We start from the raw sequence: 17,673 nt of genomic DNA, 5'->3' as shown, positions 1-17,673 counted from the left end.
AAACTACTATTCCCATGAACCCCAGTAGTCCATAATGTCCAGGGAAATTTGCAATTAAAAGAGAGAAGCATAATTCTCGCCTCCGTGTCCTTAATAGAATTGAAAATTCTTGATGCGTAAACTAGAAAAATGTTCTATTCTTGTATCAATTTCAAAGTGAGTATTATGCTAGGATTCCAGTTTCTCGACTTGTCTAGTCTTATGTTTCAGTTTCACGATCTCCCTTGGAGTCCTTTGCACGACAACATATAAACTTGTGTTCTACATTTATGATGCATGGGGAACCCCTGGTAGCCTCACTGCGATTCACAGATTATTTTGCTTTTGTAAAAAATCATTTACGGACTTCAAGATTCACTGTTAGTGCAGATTTCTGTCATACAGGAAGCTGGTTCACAAATCAAAGAAAAGAAGAAAAATTCCAACATTTTTGTTTCGTATTTAAAACATAATAAATACATATTTTTAATTGGCTCAGCAGAAAAATGCAAACACGAACAGGGATTGTAATATAATCTGACACAATGATTGTATCCCAAAAACAAATACAACTTCTCAGACACCAACCCTCTGGAAAATCATTTTTCAAACTCTATGGCGTATACAGGTTTAACTGAGTGGGGTAGGGCAGATAGAACAATGCCAGACTGGGAGCTCTGGATAATGACTATACTGCTGCAGCTAATACTGCCCTGCCCATCAACTTCCATATCTGCAGCTCCACATACCATATCGATCCTACTCAGATACTTTTGATTTACCAGAGTATATCTCCACATCCTCTATCATTGTCACCCATATAACTAAGTACCTTTTTGAGACCCATTTACACACCTTTCTTGGACCATTCGTACCCACATTTCAACATCAAACATACTGATACAGTTGAAAGAAACCTCTAACTGGACCTCAAACAGGAGAAGCGAGGACACCCAGGTCCCCCCTTGTAGGCTGCCATCCAGGCCCTGCTAACATTATCAGGGTAATCCTGGTGCTGCCTTCCTTACATTGGAAAATAAAGCTCCTCTGCCATTATTTGCCAAGGAAATCGGGCTCTGCAATAATAGTTGGTCGAAAAACAGTCCCTATTGCTATGTACCAATTAGGGAAGGTGGCCAGCCCTGCTTCCTTCACTTGTAGGGAATCAAGGCCATGTGACTTTCATTCATGAAACCCAAATTCCATTATCATCATAACGAACAATAATCTAGATTTCGACGCGGTCTCTCAAGGAAATCAGGGTGTGTCATAATCGGTGGCGGAACCAGCACTGCCACTGAATTACTGCCACTCTCGGAAGGGAGGGACTGTCATTGTGGAAACGAGAGACCGCCACCATCTCTCTGGATTCCAGGGCCCTCTTGTTGTCACTTGGGGGTAAACATTTTCCCAAATACCATCTTTTTCACTTCAAAATGTTTAGAGAAAAAAAAAAAAAAAAAAAAAAAAAAAAAAAAAAAACCACACACACACACTCTTTGCATGCAAGCATATGACTTAAAATAAAAGGCTGAAACCAAGGCCACTGAATCACTCACTAGAAAGCAGACTGCACTGCAATTTCCCAAGGGATTTAGATCCTACGTTCACTACTCAACGTACACCAAGCTCCACCATCTGCCATGGTGAATCCAGGTCAGAACTACCATTACCTGGGGAAATCAAAACACCACAACCATCATGAAGATGGAAGCCTTGCCCTATCAACGTCACTCAGGGAATGAGGAGGGTGAACAGAAGCACTGCAGTCAAGAAGAAAACAAGATCTCTTGCCAGATACTATGTGAAACCCACGCCCCGTCACTATCACAGAATGGAAAACAAGCTCCTAATTATCAATAAGGAAAATATGGTGTTGGCACTGTCTACCCATATGGGAAATAAGGCCAACACCTCAGGAAATGTACGAACCAGCACCAATGGTTTAGAATGTATGTAATTCACTAAGCTAGAAAAGGATGCCTTTTGGACAATATATAGCTCAAGGGTGTGTAATGGAAAAGCACACTAATTACGGCATTCAACAATTACCTAAAGAAAAGGAATGGGGCACTAGTAAAACAGGACTTTGGGACATGAGAACTAATGTAACAATGAGTGGTTTTCAATGACAGTCTGCAGTGTAAGTGAAGGGCAAACAAAGCAAAATAATTTAAAGTAAAACGGGGCTAAAACCAACAGTACTTATAGAATGGTTCAAGAGTGCAGATATGACAGGAAGAAGATGAGATTCTTAGGAGCGTATAAAATTTAGTGGGAATGTAAAATCCATCTTACACAGAAAGAATAGCCTTATATTGGCCACAAAAACTGTATTTGGACATTAACAGAAATAAGTAAAGCATGAGCAGCAATTCAAAAGGATCCAACCAAAGTAAGCCAATAACTGGTTCTTATGTAGAAGGTGTGGAGCACCAATGGAAATACAAGTGAAATGCAGGCCACCTCCAAGAGTCTATATGGTTTTGATAACAGTGTCCAAAACGAAATTATCAAATAAAGCCCTGGTGCCAGAAGGAATCACAGAGAGCAATAAATTAGCAACAATAACAATCTCTGGAGCAGGAGAGGGGGCATCTCAACTACTCTACAGTGCAAGAGGGGAAATTCACTTCAGTAGCAGAAAAGTATTAGTACAGAATCACAAAAGATGAGGATCACATAGAAAGAAGCCCAAAGAGCAAGGAGTTGAGAAAGAACACGGCAGGAGGGTGACATAACCTAACAGACTCCACAAGGGCAGTGGAGAGTTTTAGGAATCAAAACTTCAAACCCAGAGGGATGGAGGGTGGAACTAGGAGCCAACACCTACAGGGTAGGGTAGCGAGTCAACAGCAGGGAAAGAAGTCAGCTGATCAAAACGGGGAGGAGACAAGAGATGTGGCACAGGTCAAAATTGTTGGAGTGCAATCCAGAGGAATCATTGGGAGACAGTTTGGGAAATGAGTGTAGGGTTGAGAGGAAAGAGCAAACAGGACATAGCAAGTCAGCTGTGGGCTTACAGCTCCCCTATCTGAAGGCATTAACTCACCTTTCTCCCCTGGTGCCCAAAGAGTTTATGCATCTCTCTCACAGACACAAATACCCCTGCACCACCCTCAGTCAGGCAGGGAACCATTCCACTGGCTTTTTGTACAGCATCTGAATCCAACCTAATTTGTTTCAGTCCATCTGCTACCATGCTTCAGGTCTAAGCACCTCTAGGGTCAGAGCTCAGACCGGGACCGTGTGATCCGTGGACCTTTTCGAATCTCCTTCCGCTTCTCCTCCTTCTTTCTTCTCTTCTCCTCATCTCTGAGTGCTTTTTGGAACACATCCGTGTTAGGAAACAGCTGGAAAACATTGCAAAAGAGCTCTTAATAAAGTAACTGATAAGTGCAAAAGCTCTAAAATTGAGTTGGAGTCTACCCACAATCAAGCTCTGGAGCTGGCAGCATGCAGTGCTTTTATCAAGCCCTAGCAGCACACAGCGTAATCATCAAGCCCATAGTCTTGTAGTACATTGTATTAACACTGAACCCTGGGTACAACCACTTTACCAACATTGACTTCTAGATTCAGTAGCATGCTGCACCACCATTCATCTGAGCAGCAAACAACACGATTGTGGAGCCACTGGTCACTGCAGACAACGGTCCGGATCGACGGACAGCTGTAACAGGGCATGAGGGGCACCTCTGATCATCAGCCCTTTTGTCATGAATATCTTCCCCCCCCAACAAATTTCCTACCTTTATCCCTTTAAATGGGAAGTGAGAACGAAAAGTATGGCTGGTCAGAGGAATTAACACAGAGCAGGTACCACCCCTTCAGGTCAAACACTAAAGGACACTGAGAAAATAAAAATATGGTACAGAATGCGAGGCTGTATGTTGTTACTATGTATGCACTATCCTCACAAAATTCAGTTCAACCCTTCACCACTCTCTCAACTTCTCACCTCTGACTGGTCACTTCTGAAAGGGTTCCGGTAATCTGGGGACTTCTCACTAATTCCCAGTTCCTGGGCCATCTGCAGGATACAAAAAACATAAATGACAACACATTCACCCCCTTCTGATTGGACAGGTACTCCCTGAATGGTAACCTTCACTCAGATAACAGAGGGACATAAAACGTAGCAATCACCAGCATTCAAAAGGGCAATGGTCTGCTAGCATTTATATGCATAACCTACTAGCTGAATTTATGAAAGCGTACTGCTATGCACAATGATAGGACCCAGAGAAGAGTGTCAAGGGTTAACAATGCTCTGCACCATGGTTAAGAATTTGCTGATATTAAAAATATGTGAAGCTCCTAAAGCAGTTGGGAAGATCAACTCTACTTCAGCCCAGATAGCTATCATGGTAATCACTGGCCTCTCTTCAGCAGCTTACCCCAGCGATGGGAGTGTACAGTTAGCGACATGCAAATCTTTCTTTAATCTCCTACCCTTTGTAAATAGGTAGTATCTCTTACCAGCCCTAGAAGTTGAGCATGTGGGCCACCATCAAACACCCCACTGAGGTTGCAGAAACCAATGCCCCAGCGGATCAGGTTGTTCCAGTTGGAGTTACGGTCAAAGTAATGGTGAACAATCTTGGGGAATCGCAGGACCACGTCACCAAAGAAGGCAGAGTTCTCAACTGCATGAGAGTATGCTGAAATATAGGAAACATTAACTGAAGAGAAGATCATGTGATCAAAATGAAATGGCTGCTTTTATTGACAGGAATGCCACCAATGGCTTGAAGGAAGCTGCAGTACGAAGCAAACAGTGACAGCTGAGAACAAACAGTGTATACACCAGAGCAGGAGTAGCAAGGAGAGACGGAATATTGGATCAACGTCAGATGAGAAATTCACCAGAGCAGTAGCGATCACAGTGGCAGTATGCCATTGTCAAAGGATGATGAAGCATACAACCCCCTTAGTTCTACAGCAGCACCCACTGACCAATCACTATGTACTATGTTGCTGGCCAAGGTCCTCCATTGAGTAGACAATCATATGGAAATGGTATGCGAGACGTTGGTGGTCAACCATGCATGCTTGTATGAACACTTTTTTTTTTTTTTTTAATAGCCAGCAGACTACTGTTTACGTCCTCAGTTACATAGGAAACAATCCCCTTTACAGAACCCATATCATGAGGGTCTAACAAAAGCTTCCACAACTAAAAGAAGCGCATTACCAGCTTCTTACCATCCTTTATTTTCTCATCCTCAGGGAATGGACCATCCGGCTGGACATCTCCAGCGACCAGGATGGCTCTTGAGTCTTCCAGCACCTGTGAGAAAAAGAAGACTTTAGCGGAGCCAGCAGATAAAGGCCTCAAAGGCAACAAAGTAGACGACCTCGTACCTCTACTGACTTTTTTGCCAGTGCCTAAAGACTAAAACAGTGGTCTGTGGTGAAACGACCTTCCTTGAAGCCACCTTGCTCTACTGGAATCAAATTATTTAACTCTACCCAGGACTTCATTAGAACTAGCAATAGTTTAGCAAAGACTTTTCCCCTTACGTCCAACAGGCTAATTTGGCGATAATTCTTTGGTTGTGTTGCATCCACCCCCTTATAAATTGGAATAATTATTGCGCATTTCCAACTCTCAGGGACGCAGCCGGAATCAAAAATGTTATGAAAGGTAACATAAAAGAGTCTTGCCCACCAATCAATATTATTTTTTATTATTACTCCTGAAAGGTTATCTGGGCCAGCTGCTTTAGTTAACTTAAGAGCCACAATTATTTATTTTATGTTTTTAGGGGAAAAACATGACCTTATGTCACAATCTACCTCAACTTTATTCTCCAGATCTACCCTGACATCCTTCCCCCGTATAGATTGCCCAAATGCCTATTCCAATCATCTTCTCCAACTAGACACTGCATATTCCCTGGGGCCTTCCCCTCCCTCACCAACTGCCAAAACCTCTTAAAATTGTGGGGTCCTATCGCATCTAACATAACTTTACCATTCGTATTTATGTACTCCCTTTTCCTCAAGATATTTTTATAATCTTGTTTGGCTATATGGAGCTTCTGTTCAGTTCCCTTAATGCACCTTTTCCTAAACTCCCTTTCCAACCTCCGCACCTTCAACTTCTGGATCCTACACTCATGGTTAAACCAAGTATTTTTAAAATCCCTTCTAGCTTGTCCCTGAACTTTATTCACATGCATTATTTTTTATTTTACTTTCAGACAATCAACCACTTCTTCAATTACTCTTTCATATCCCATAAATACATCTTACGGATATTCAGCCAAGCTGAGACCCCTATAATTTATCATCAGGCCAGTACTATGTAAAGTCTCCAAAGGCTCATCGAGTGCAAGCACAAACTCCTTTTGAGGGCCGTAACAAAACTGTTCACACTACATACGACTTCCAGAAATACAAAATATCCCTAACAACAGGTTGCAAACATCCATTTGTAATGACGGCCTAGGACTATCCTGCCCGTCCTACATATGCAATTTGCAATAATACATCTCACAGAGGTACAGAGCAAAGACCAGTCTCAAGGTGAATGGGTAAGATTTGGTTAACTGTGGCTGCAGTAGGAATCCATTTTAAGGGCTGGAGCTCTAGGTGTATTGTGTGCGCATTGGAACAGAAATATGGAGGTTTCAGCCTTGGGAAAGCCACCACCTGCTTTTATAACAGACATGTGCATAGCTTGCCAAATGAAGAGACTTAGGTTTCACAACAAAAGTGTGGTAGGGACAAGCTGAGAAAACAAAGGGGAGAAGTGGAAGAGTAAACAGAGGGCACAGTGGAACAGTGAACAATCATCCACATGTTGGGGCAACAGGAAGATAAGCATGCACAAGACTTCAGTGGAAACTGAAAGCACATTCTGACCTTGAACAACCCCTTCAGCATAATGTCAATTATCTTGTATTGCTGGTTCACATCATTCAGCTCCACAAGGTTGTTCAAAGCATTGATCTGGTCCTTCCGTTTCACTTCGAACAGCCGCTTATCTGAGGTCTAGTCAAGGGCCATAAACCACCTTCCCTTCACTGAAGAATATCAAAATACCACTAAATGCCCCCACTGCAAAAAATTAGAACACCACTGCATTTCCTTATTGCCGAACATTTGAGCACCACAAGGCATCCCACCATTCATCCCCACTGCCGAACACTGGAAGAGCACCACACCATACCATCATTACAATTCCCCTTCACCATTGTACCATTCATTAGAACACGCCTTCCACCATGTTATCATAATTTCCTGAAGCAAGCCTCCCAACAAGCAAAACAATAGACTCGCAAAACATTCGCCTGCATTAGAGCCATTTTTAACTGGCAAATACAAAGTCTTTGACAGAGTGCCGTCCCAAAGTCAAAACAGCTATTATGAGAGACAAGGCCCCCTTAAAACAGAAACCTAAGAAGAAGTGCGCAGTTATTGTTGAAACACAGCACCACAATTTAAAGCCACAGGGGGCCCCACTGACAAAAAGTCTTTTAAAACCGCAGCTTCTTTCTTCACACCAACACCTTTGATGGGAGGCATTTTACACTGCAAAATAAATGAATACATAAATGAATGGTTTCACAGCAGCATGCCTTTTAATGCTAATAAAGTATCTTGTTTCCCGTATCCAAACAGCAACATTCAATGGAGCACCGTCACGCAACAAAAACACTGATATTCAAAGAAGCGCATTCCACTTTGAAAAGACTAGCCTTCAACCAAGTGCATCCCCAATGTAAAAGTACTAGCCTTCAACCAAGTGCATCCCTAACGTAAAAGTACCAGCCTTCAAACAAGTGCCTTCACAGCAATAAAACACTAGCCTTCCACAAACTATATCAGAACATCCAACACACTATCTTTCAAAAGAGTGTATTTCAACCATAAAAATGCTAACACACATTCAATTTCTGCCAAATAAAAAGCACAAACCTCAAATGGAGTATCCTCTCATGGGCAAAACCAAGCAATGCAGCCCTGAACCTCTTCGACCTCTCAGCTGCATTTAACGGCATATCCCACTACACCCTCATTGAGTGACACTACCAAACTGTAATCCAAGGAAACACCCTCAAAGGGATCACCTCTTTCCTCACAGAACTCAGAGAGTCCGCCTACCACCATTCACCTCACAACCCAAGAACATTATCTGTAGGGTCCCTCAAGGTTCATTCCTCAGCCAAACAGTGTTCAACGACTAGATCACCCCACTAGCCAACATCATCAGAACTCAAGGACTAAACAACATATCCTATGCGGAAAAACACCCAGCCCATCCACTCACTACTGAAAGACCCATCCTTCACTAGGACCAACTGCTGTAGTTGCATGACATGCATCACCGACTAGATGAAAGAACTGCCTTAAACTCAACACAGACAAGACGTAAGTACTGGTCTTTGGGCACAACGGCTCGTCAAGGAACGACTCCTTCCAAACTTGGACCCTCGCCGACTCAGACTGACCATGCCCGCAACCTGGGCCTAATCCTTTACAAAGCTCACCATGAAAAACTAAGATAACAGTCTCCTTCACCTGCTTCCATACCCTTTGCATGCTCCGTAACATCTTCAAATAGCTTCTCATCACTCAAGACCTCAACTACGGCAATGCACTCTACACAGGAATCACCGCACACCTCCTGAAAAGACTGCAGACCATACAGAACTCAGTGGCCCAGCTCATCCTCGAACTCCCATCACCCCTCACCTCAGGAAGCTTTACCGGACCCATTCGGAAAAGTTGCCAATTCAAAATGCTGGCCTACACCTACCAAGCCCTTCACAACCAAGGACCAGCATACATTAACCACCACATCAACCTCCACCAACCCACCAGAAACCGATGCTTCAACTACCTGTCCCTCACACACACCACCTACATCCACCGAAGCAACAGTGGTAGTCGCTCCTTCTCCTATCTTGCGGCAAAATCCTGGAATGACCTCCCCCTTCACCTCTAAACATCTTCTCTGCTGAAATTCAGGAAAGGACTTAAGACCAGGCTGTTTAACTGAACACCAAACACAGTAGGGTTCTCAATGCCTGGAGACCCTTGCTGATGATTAGACACGCTTCACAAAATCCTGGCTGAATTACATGCAACCTTGGTCTCTAATCTGTCACAAGAAAAGAAGCCACATGGATTCCAAGGAGCACAACGCCACACTCCTTTCCATGCAGGAATAAGCAGGCCTTATATTCCTCTCACTAACCCTTATTCTGCAGGTTGTTGTGCTTTGACAAGAAGAACGACTACTTGTCTTGAAATACTTTACAGGTAGCAGGTCACTCTTGTCACTCCATTTTAGAGACACAGGCCTTGCCCACCGCAGGTAGCATGTCGACCGCTATGGAGGCAAAAGTTGATTCACTCGAAGAAAGCATGTTGTTAATGAACGCAAGTACGAAATCATTCCTGCATGCAGGAAGAACACAGTTCTCTTCACACACAGTGCAATGGCGCTTTTGGAAGCCTGCTGCTTAAGTCAGAGATACAATATCACCCACCAACACAGGCAACCACTTGTCTACCTTGGCAAACAGCATTTTGCCCACCCTCCCTAGCAGCATGCTGACATGCACCACTGTATTGCTTCCAAGGCACTCACTGTCCAGTGTCCACTCGCAGGCTACACACTATCTACCTCCACAGACAACACATCAAACACTTTCAAAGTTAGCATAGTGACCATCATCTGCAGCTCGAATGTTGCTCCGCTCCGCTCCCCTTTTATAGATAGCATGTAGTCATGCCCTTTCTCCTACAGTCAACATTTTGTCCACTTTTCTTTATAGGTATGCTGTTCAGCTAGCGAGCAGCAATTCGGAGGAAGGATACAGATCTCAAAGCCAGTGTCTCTTCTCTGGGTCCTGGAGTCCGAGGCACGGTTCAGGGGAAGAAGCAGCACAATGAGGCAGCTACACACCTGCAAAAGCGCCATCCTGGTAGCTGGGTATCTGCAAGAGGAAGAACCATAGTCAGGGGAAAGGTCAAAGTGTTTCTGTCACCTCAAAGAGTGTGAGGATTACATTACAGAAAACGTGTATTCCCGTTGAAGTGTCCGTGCATTCCATTCATTGAGGCATGCCTGGTGCTCATCAGCTGGACACAGGGGTTCCAGCCTTCTAACCAATAGCAGACAATTGCGTTAATTTGAATATGCAATTGCATCCCTGTCCCACTGTTTGTGGGTGATCCATTACCAAGTGTGTGTTTACTGTCCTAGTACAAGAGTTCCTGTCATTGAAGGATTTGCGTTCCAGGGGCAGTGCACTTTGACCAAACGTCAGAGTACAACATATCCTAACGTATGCATTTTCTGCTCCCTTTGAAGAGTTTCTGTCCTATTTTGAACACTTCTACCAGTGTCAAAGAGTTCCCTATTCTCGTTAGAATTTGTATTTGTGTCCTAAGAAGAGAGAGCGCAGGGTGCGGGAATGTCACAGTTCTTATTCATATGTCAGTGTAAATGCTTTCTTACCGCACTTGCGTGGCTCATTCACGTTTGCACTTTTGTCTGGAGGGGGTATGGGCATTTTTCACTCACACCACCCAAAACCTCTTACAGCACTATAATAGGGTTCTCATAACTGGTGGCATATCACTCTCATCCATCTCCTATACTTACTCACAGAAATGTTCCGGACACTGTAAAAGGGTTGTACCAAATGGGCGATATTTGCTATTGCTAGCAATATTGCTCCAGTGCTTTCGACGCTTCTGGGGGCCCACATTCTCCTTAAATTAAATGTGAGAGCTCAGTGCTGGTGCGCTACTTTCTATATAGAAAGGCATCAGTCTATTTAATACAATGTTTTACTTACTGCTGTGCAGTCAAAGCAATGACCTTTGTTGATAAAAATGCATCGATTCCCCCAAAATGCCGTCGAAAAAAAGGCAAACAGCGTGTCCTTCCCATCATCACTGGTGCATTTTGGAAGGCTCTGCCAGAGGACTTGAGGCATGTGAACCAACTCTGGTCATTCAAAAGGGTCCTCATGATCAAAGTGCTAGAGAAATACCAGCACTTAGTCGCCTTTAGAGATATACACATTTGTCACTTATCTTTACTTGTGTAAATCCACTTCATTGTTTTTCAACTTTGCGCCAAATGCGGCATGACTAGCTATATGTCCATCACATGGAAGAATCCAGGATCCTTAATAAGCAAACCTCCTTCAGACAAAGGGTTACTGCCTACTAAATTGACTGTCTTGTGGTTCTGGATGGGTTCCCATATATTAACGCAGGACTGTTGTGTGTCTGAACCTCAAAACACATATTTGAGATTCCCCAGGACAGCCTGCACAATGATCTGATTTTCTTGATGTGGTACTCTCTGAAAAGGAAGAAAACTGAGCTATCAAATCCATCAAAAGAAAACAGAACCAGCTCGCTACTACATTTTGACATCTTCCACCCTAAAGCACTCCTAAGCGGGAAGCATTCAATAGGAAGGCTTTACTGTTCCGGCATGGAGGTCTTTGATAGCACAAGCAGAATAATTTAAACAAGGGTAACATATATAAGTAATAGACCAGCCTGCCATACGTATTTTGTACATGTTCTCCCTCTTCCTTTAATTCTTCCATTGATCACTAACAGAAGAGAGCAGACGTGTTTCGTCACTCAACAACAAATGAGACTTCAAGGCAGGATAAGAAGGCAGCAGGTTAGGTTCCTCCTGAAATTGGGATCCTAGTTATTGTTGTCACATGTCCAATAGTCTGAAAAGGTAAACTTCAAAAAGGATGATCAAGTTTTCAGACATTATGGCAGGGAAAGACCAGATGTGTAAAAGGCAAATAACAGATGTGCTTAAGACTTAGCAAGATTTAGGAAGCCTGATAGAAACGAAAATATGTACAATAAATGAGTATTACTCACGATTCTAGTTAAGGAATAGGCGGGCCTGGTGAGCTGCAGTATGCTGTGCTATATTTCGTTGCTTTAATAGGGATAATTTAGCTTCAAAACTACTTGAAGACACCATGCAAAGAAATTCTTTAGGCAGGCTCATGAATATGCAAAGAATAATAACAAAGAAGTACTTTTAGAAGTACAGAACCAACAGGAGCAAGACTGCATTATACAAGTCCATTTGCATTATATGCGTCACTATGTACACTACCCTGTCGAACATAATAAAAGTAGTTTATTCTCACACATTGGTAGATCCTTAACACTGGCTCGAACACAGACAGCCGTCCTCACTATTTGCTTTTTAAGAGGAGGTAATAATGTAAAGAATCAACTAGCCCTTAAAAGGGCTAGGGAAATTGGGCACATGGGAGTGCAGAGTACCTTAAGCGGTCTCTATGTGTGGTCAGGTTACAGACTCATTAAACCAGAAAGAGGACGCACATTGATCTGGCACTTGGAACACTTTAAGAGCAAATTTCTCACAAACTCCAGAGGGGTTACATACTTCTTCACATGCCCTTGTAACAAATTATACATATGCATGACAAATATAAAGATTAAAACTCTGTTCCTGGACAACCAACCGTGATTAGATATGCAGAGTTATCCTCTTTTAATCAAGCATTTTCAAGAGAATTAACATAAGGTAGATATAATTTGGTTTGTGACAAAATATAGATGGTTAGGCAGCAACCTCTCATGGCGAGGATGCTTTGGCACAGAGTGCAATTGTTGGGCGATTAGCCTACAGGCCCACAGACTGCGATTACATGATAACGTGGAGTGGTAACTGACATATTAGTCACCCTGTTGAAAAACAGCTGATGATTCCAATTTTATGTGCCTGTACTAACTGTATCTAGGATACGGTGTTCCCCGACAAAACATGGAGGCAACACATTCTTGTATATTTCAAACTGCATTCCGTACTCTCTCGGCTTTTGTTTCTGTCTGGTAAGATGCCCATAGAATGTTGGGAAGCAATCTGTGGAGAGAAAAACTTGACTGGTTCAGGATGCTGGATCCAATTTCTTATGTGCTATGTCATTTGAGCCCTGCCTTCCACAATAGAAAACATCCACCTGTCCACTGGGTGAATTGCTACATTTCCCAGCAGTGATGGGCCTAGGGGAACTATTAGCAGATCCACTGATTAATTATTTAGCGTGTCACAAATATATAAGCGACGGCAGTGTCAACAATGGGAACTAGAAACAGGCATCGAGGGACACCTAGTTCACTATGGACGGCATCCCCAACTGCTACAGATCGTTTACTGCAGCAACGTGGATTTATAGTATGGCTGTGCTTCAGTTATGGGTTTAAAAGATGGACCAAACTGAGTTAGCAAAGGTAACATTTATAACCACTGCCAAACCATTTTAGGAGTCCCGTCTTAATCAAGGATTACTGGGCAATATTTAGGGTTATTTTATTTTTTAAAGCACGGGTGTCCTGGAGCGTTACCTTATTGCCGAATCCAAAACTAAGCACCAACTACAACCTTTTAGCACTTGATTATTGGAGTAGCGAAGACCAACTTCGAGCTGGTGCGGAGTAGAAACTCAGAACTCAATGAGACACATAAATGCAATTAATAAATCCCTGTCCAGAAAATGCTTTTACCTAAAACAAAAAGTATTTTCCTTCCACAAACACAACCGAAAGTGGCACACAAAAGTCAGCGGGCAAAAACAAGGTACACAGTTAACACGATTACAATAAATGTGGAAGGGAACCAGCTGGTATTAACGGATGCAGCTCCCAATAAAAAGGTAGAGCAGAATTCAGTCAGTGCTATCTAGAGCTCAATTGACTTCTGGGGGAAGTGGAGGGTTTAAATCTTCTGGGTAACCCGACTACTTCCCCAAAGGAAACAGGTTAAGCTCTTAGTATTACATAAATTGTGCCTAAGTCCATTTGCTCCCGCAATGGCGTTCAGCTGCACGGCACCTTAGTTTTAGTCTGTGGAGGATTAGATCAATTTGCGCCGGCTGGAGGTGGGCATAGCGCAGTTCCAGCTGGTGCACCATAGTACACAGCTCACTAGGAGCGACATTGCTGACTCTGCCCCTGGGCTATTGCTATTGCTCTCGCCTCTCAGACGTCCACGCCTTTGTGCGGTGGTGGGGTGAAATAGCACAGCTCTTTTTTTTTTCTCAAAAGGGCTGAGGCAGCTTGCTTTGAGGTTGGAGCAGTGGGCAGGAGGGACAAAGAGCCACAACAGAGACACTGCTTCGCAGAACGTTAGTCATCATTAGCGCATACACCGGGTACATCTGCATCGGGAACTAGGGCTGTAAGCAGAGGTTCACTGCAATCCACGTACGTTGAGCTGTGTTTTTTTCATCAATTTCTGTTTTCGTTCACGGAAATTTGCCCTCTTCTATCGCTTACATTTAGACTGGATTATAGGCAACACAAGTGCCCGCCCCCAAATGATTTAATAAACTCAGACTACTCCCACCAGTCATTGCCAACTTACTTTCTATCAAAGTTTTGAGGAACCCCCGGCTTAAAACATTACGGTCGGGGTTGCCCGGAAAAAAAAACGTTTGAAGACCTCTGCTCTGTGGACTGCAACTCTCTAAGTCCACACGTTCACGTACAGCTGTTGGGGAGGTAGGAACCACTATGCAGAACCCCGTAAGTTCACCACTCGAGTGAACGTGACACCTTGGGGGACGGAGGTGTCACTCGCCAGGTCCCGTAGGCTCTCACCTTACGGGGGTCTCACCCTCTAGCCCACTCTCTATTATCAGACTCTAAATCCACGAGGTGGTTGGCTCGATCTCCATAGCTGACGCTCTTATCTCGCGGGGTAAACTATTTCCCGGAAGGTCACTCTTCAGGCACCCAAAGCTCGCACCTCAGTGGGCTCTGTTACTCTCCAACCCACCCTTCTCTTTTCCGGCTCAAAAGGGAAGGCCTCCACATAAGTGTTACTCGCCAAGTCTACGAGCTCTCTCGTACCTCCAACGTCTCCCCGGGAGGTGTCACTCTCACGGGCCACCTTTGCCTCTCATGTTGCTGTTCTCTTGATTTTTCGTTCCTCCTCCAGGTGCACACAGATATTACTCTTATTCCCGGCATCCCTTGCTGTAACACGACACTTCCGATCATGGCTACCCATAAGCCCCTGTTTTGTAGTCCCATTTCATCGGTTTCAGAACATAGAGGGGGTCTCAAGTCTTGCACGTCACGAAGGTCAGGTCCTGGACCCGCATTCAAAGGCCTTCGAAGACTCCCGATTTGTAATTCAAAGTGGCTTTATTTTAGCTGTCTCCTGCCGAAAATTGCCCCTGTGTCAATGGGGAGAATAAACTCCCACGAGGTTTTGGTTGAGATGAAAAACGTTACGAAATTCATGTGATTTACAAGCTTTTATTTGTAACGTTAATGCGACCCCGATACAGGAAATCCGAAGCGCGTCGTCTTCACAAACTGTCTTTTCTCAACCTTGCTCCAAACTCCCGTTGCCTAGCGATGCTCGTGCCCAGTGTAAACACACTGTGCGCGAAGCACTGTGCACGAGCATCGCAACACATCTTCCCCCTAACAAACAGAAAATACAACAATAAGGAAAAAATTAACCCCTTCTGTGCCGCGGACGTAGTGGTTACGTCCCGCGGCACAGTGCTGCTGTGCCGAGGACGTAACCACTACGTCCTCGGCACACAGCCCAGAGGGAGCGCTCTCGCTCCCTCTGTGTGCTTCCCCCCACCCCCCCAAAGTCAGGGATGGAAGGGGAAGCCCTTCCCCTTCCACCCCCGACCCCCCCAGCCCCCCATAATGACGTCAGCGCGCGATTGCGCGCTGACTTCATTATGGGGATTTCGCCGCACAGGAAGCCATTTGCTTCCTGTGCGGCGACGAGGAAAGAGGTGAGTTCCTCTTCCCGGTGGGTGGGGGTTTTGGGCTAAAGAGGCACCCGGGGAAAGGAAAGGCTTTTCCTTTCCCCCGGTGTCTCTTTGAGCATTCCTGCTGCCCGATCGCATTGCGATCGGGCAGCAGGAATGCCCACTAGACACCAGGGATTTGTTTTTTTTGTTGTTTGCTCGTGTTTCTTGCTGGCGGGGAGCGGCCCCTTGGGCAAGGGTCGCTCCCCTTGTGGGGGCAATTAGTTACGGCCATTTCTGCCCCCCTTGGGGGCAGATTGGCCTACTTTTTAGGCGGATCTGCCCCCAAGGGTGGCAGAAACCACTGGATCACCAGGGAATTATATTTTCTGTGCAGGTATGTTGGGAGGGGGTGCCCCCTTGGGCAAGGGGCGCCCCCCCCAAGGGGGCAGAGAACTGTTGGCCATTTCTGCCCCCCTTGGGGGCAGATCGGCCTATTTTTTTTAGGTCCATCTGCCCCCAAGGGGGGCAGAAGCCACTTAGGCACCAGGGATTGTGTGTGTAGTGGATGGGGGGGCGCCCCCTTGGGCAAGGGTCGCTCCCCTTTGGGGGGCATGTCTTTTAGGGCCATTTCTGCCCCCCTTGAGGGCAGATCAGCCTATTATTTTTAGGTTGATCTGCCCCAAGGGGGGCAGAAACCACTAGAACGCCAGGGATGTTTTTTTATGTGTTTATTTTTGTGGGGGGGCGTCCCCTTGGGCACGGGGCGCCCCCCCAAGGGGGGCATTGACCTGTTGGCCATTTCTGCCCCCCCTGGGGGCAGATGGGCCTATTTTTCTAGACCCACCTGCCCCCAAGGGGGGCAGAAGCCACGTAGACACCAGGGATAGTGTGTGTGTGTGTGTGTGTTAGTGGATGGGGGGGGGCTTGGGCAAGGGTCGCCCCCCACTTTGGGGGCACATGTACCCAGGCCATTTCTGCACCCCTTGGAGACAGATCAGCCTATTATTTTTAGGCTGATCTGCCCCCAAGGGGGGCAGAAACCACTAGAACGCCAGGGATTTTTTTTTATGTGTTTATTTTTGTGGGGGGGTGTCCCCTTGGGCACGGGGCGCCCCCCCAAGGGGGGCATTGACCTGTTGGCCATTTCTGCCCCCCCTGGGGGCAGATGGGCCTATTTTTCGAGACCCACCTGCCCCCAAGGGGGGCAGAAGCCACGTAGACACCAGGGATAGTGTGTGTGTGTGTTAGTGGATGGGGGGGGGGCTTGGGCAAGGGTCGCCCCCCACTTTGGGGGCACATGTACCCAGGCCATTTCTGCACCCCTTGGAGACAGATCAGCCTATTATTTTTAGGCTGATCTGCCCCCAAGGGGGGCAGAAACCACTAGAACGCCAGGGTTTTTTTTGTATGTGTTTATTTTTGTGGGGGGGCGTCCCCTTGGGCACGGGGCGTCCCCCAAGGGGGGCATTGACCTGTTGGCCATTTCTGCCCCCCATGGGGGCAGATGGGCCTATTTTTCTAGACCCACCTGCCCCCAAGGGGGGCAGAAGCCACGTAGACACCAGGGATAGTGTGTGTGTGTGTGTGTGTTAGTGGATGGGGGGGGGCTTGGGCAAGGGTCGCCCCCCACTTTGGGGGCACATGTACCCAGGCCATTTCTGCACCCCTTGGAGACAGATCAGCCTATTATTTTTAGGCTGATCTGCCCCCAAGGGGGGCAGAAACCACTAGAACGCCAGTTTTTTTTTTTATGTGTTTATTTTTGTGGGGGGGCGTCCCCTCGGGCACGGGGCGCCCCCCAAGGGGGGCATTGACCTGTTGGCCATTTCTGCCCCCCCTGGGGGCAGATGGGCCTATTTTTCTAGACCCACCTGCCCCCAAGGGGGGCAGAAGCCACGTAGACACCAGGGATAGTGTGTGTGTGTGTGTG

The 17,673-nt window shown here is 45.7% G+C and overlaps 1 protein-coding gene across 2 annotated transcripts; it reads right to left on the bottom strand.

Annotated features, from left to right (window-relative positions):
- Positions 1–425: 425 nt before the first annotated feature.
- On the bottom strand, positions 426–14,997 carry CCDC134 (coiled-coil domain containing 134). 2 transcript variants are annotated; one of them, XM_069231265.1, is made up of 7 exons: positions 14,875–14,997; positions 9,817–9,935; positions 6,853–6,974; positions 5,188–5,272; positions 4,462–4,643; positions 3,941–4,012; positions 426–3,332 (listed from the first exon to the last, which is right to left on the bottom strand). In XM_069231265.1, exons 2-7 carry the CDS (start codon positions 9,917–9,919, stop codon positions 3,207–3,209), a joined length of 690 nt encoding a protein of 229 aa, XP_069087366.1. In that variant the 5' UTR covers positions 9,920–9,935; positions 14,875–14,997; the 3' UTR covers positions 426–3,206. The 2 variants fall into 2 exon arrangements, with proteins under 2 accessions (XP_069087366.1, XP_069087367.1); XM_069231266.1 differs by lacking the exon at positions 426–3,332 and adding an exon at positions 3,605–3,831.
- Positions 14,998–17,673: the final 2,676 nt, after the last annotated feature.

The sequence above is a fragment of the Pleurodeles waltl genome, chromosome 4_2 (genome assembly GCF_031143425.1).
Source record: "Pleurodeles waltl isolate 20211129_DDA chromosome 4_2, aPleWal1.hap1.20221129, whole genome shotgun sequence".
Taxonomy (NCBI): Eukaryota; Metazoa; Chordata; class Amphibia; order Caudata; family Salamandridae; genus Pleurodeles; species Pleurodeles waltl.
Note: the sequence above shows the minus strand (reverse complement) of the source record. Positions and strands in the feature narration are given on the sequence as shown.

What these genes read in the sequence shown, in the direction of transcription:
- CCDC134 (XM_069231265.1), bottom strand. Translation starts at nt 9,919, where the DNA reads ATGGCGCTTTTGCAGGTGTGTAGCTGCCTCATTGTGCTGCTTCTTCCC. An exon ending in AGACACTGGCTTTGAGATCT is followed by an intron (nt 6,975 to 9,816) that starts GTATCCTTCCTC and finishes ACTAGACCTCAG; the next exon opens with ATAAGCGGCTGTTCGAAGTG. An exon ending in ATGCTCAACTTCTAGGGCTG is followed by an intron (nt 4,013 to 4,461) that starts GTAAGAGATACT and finishes TGTATCCTGCAG; the next exon opens with ATGGCCCAGGAACTGGGAAT.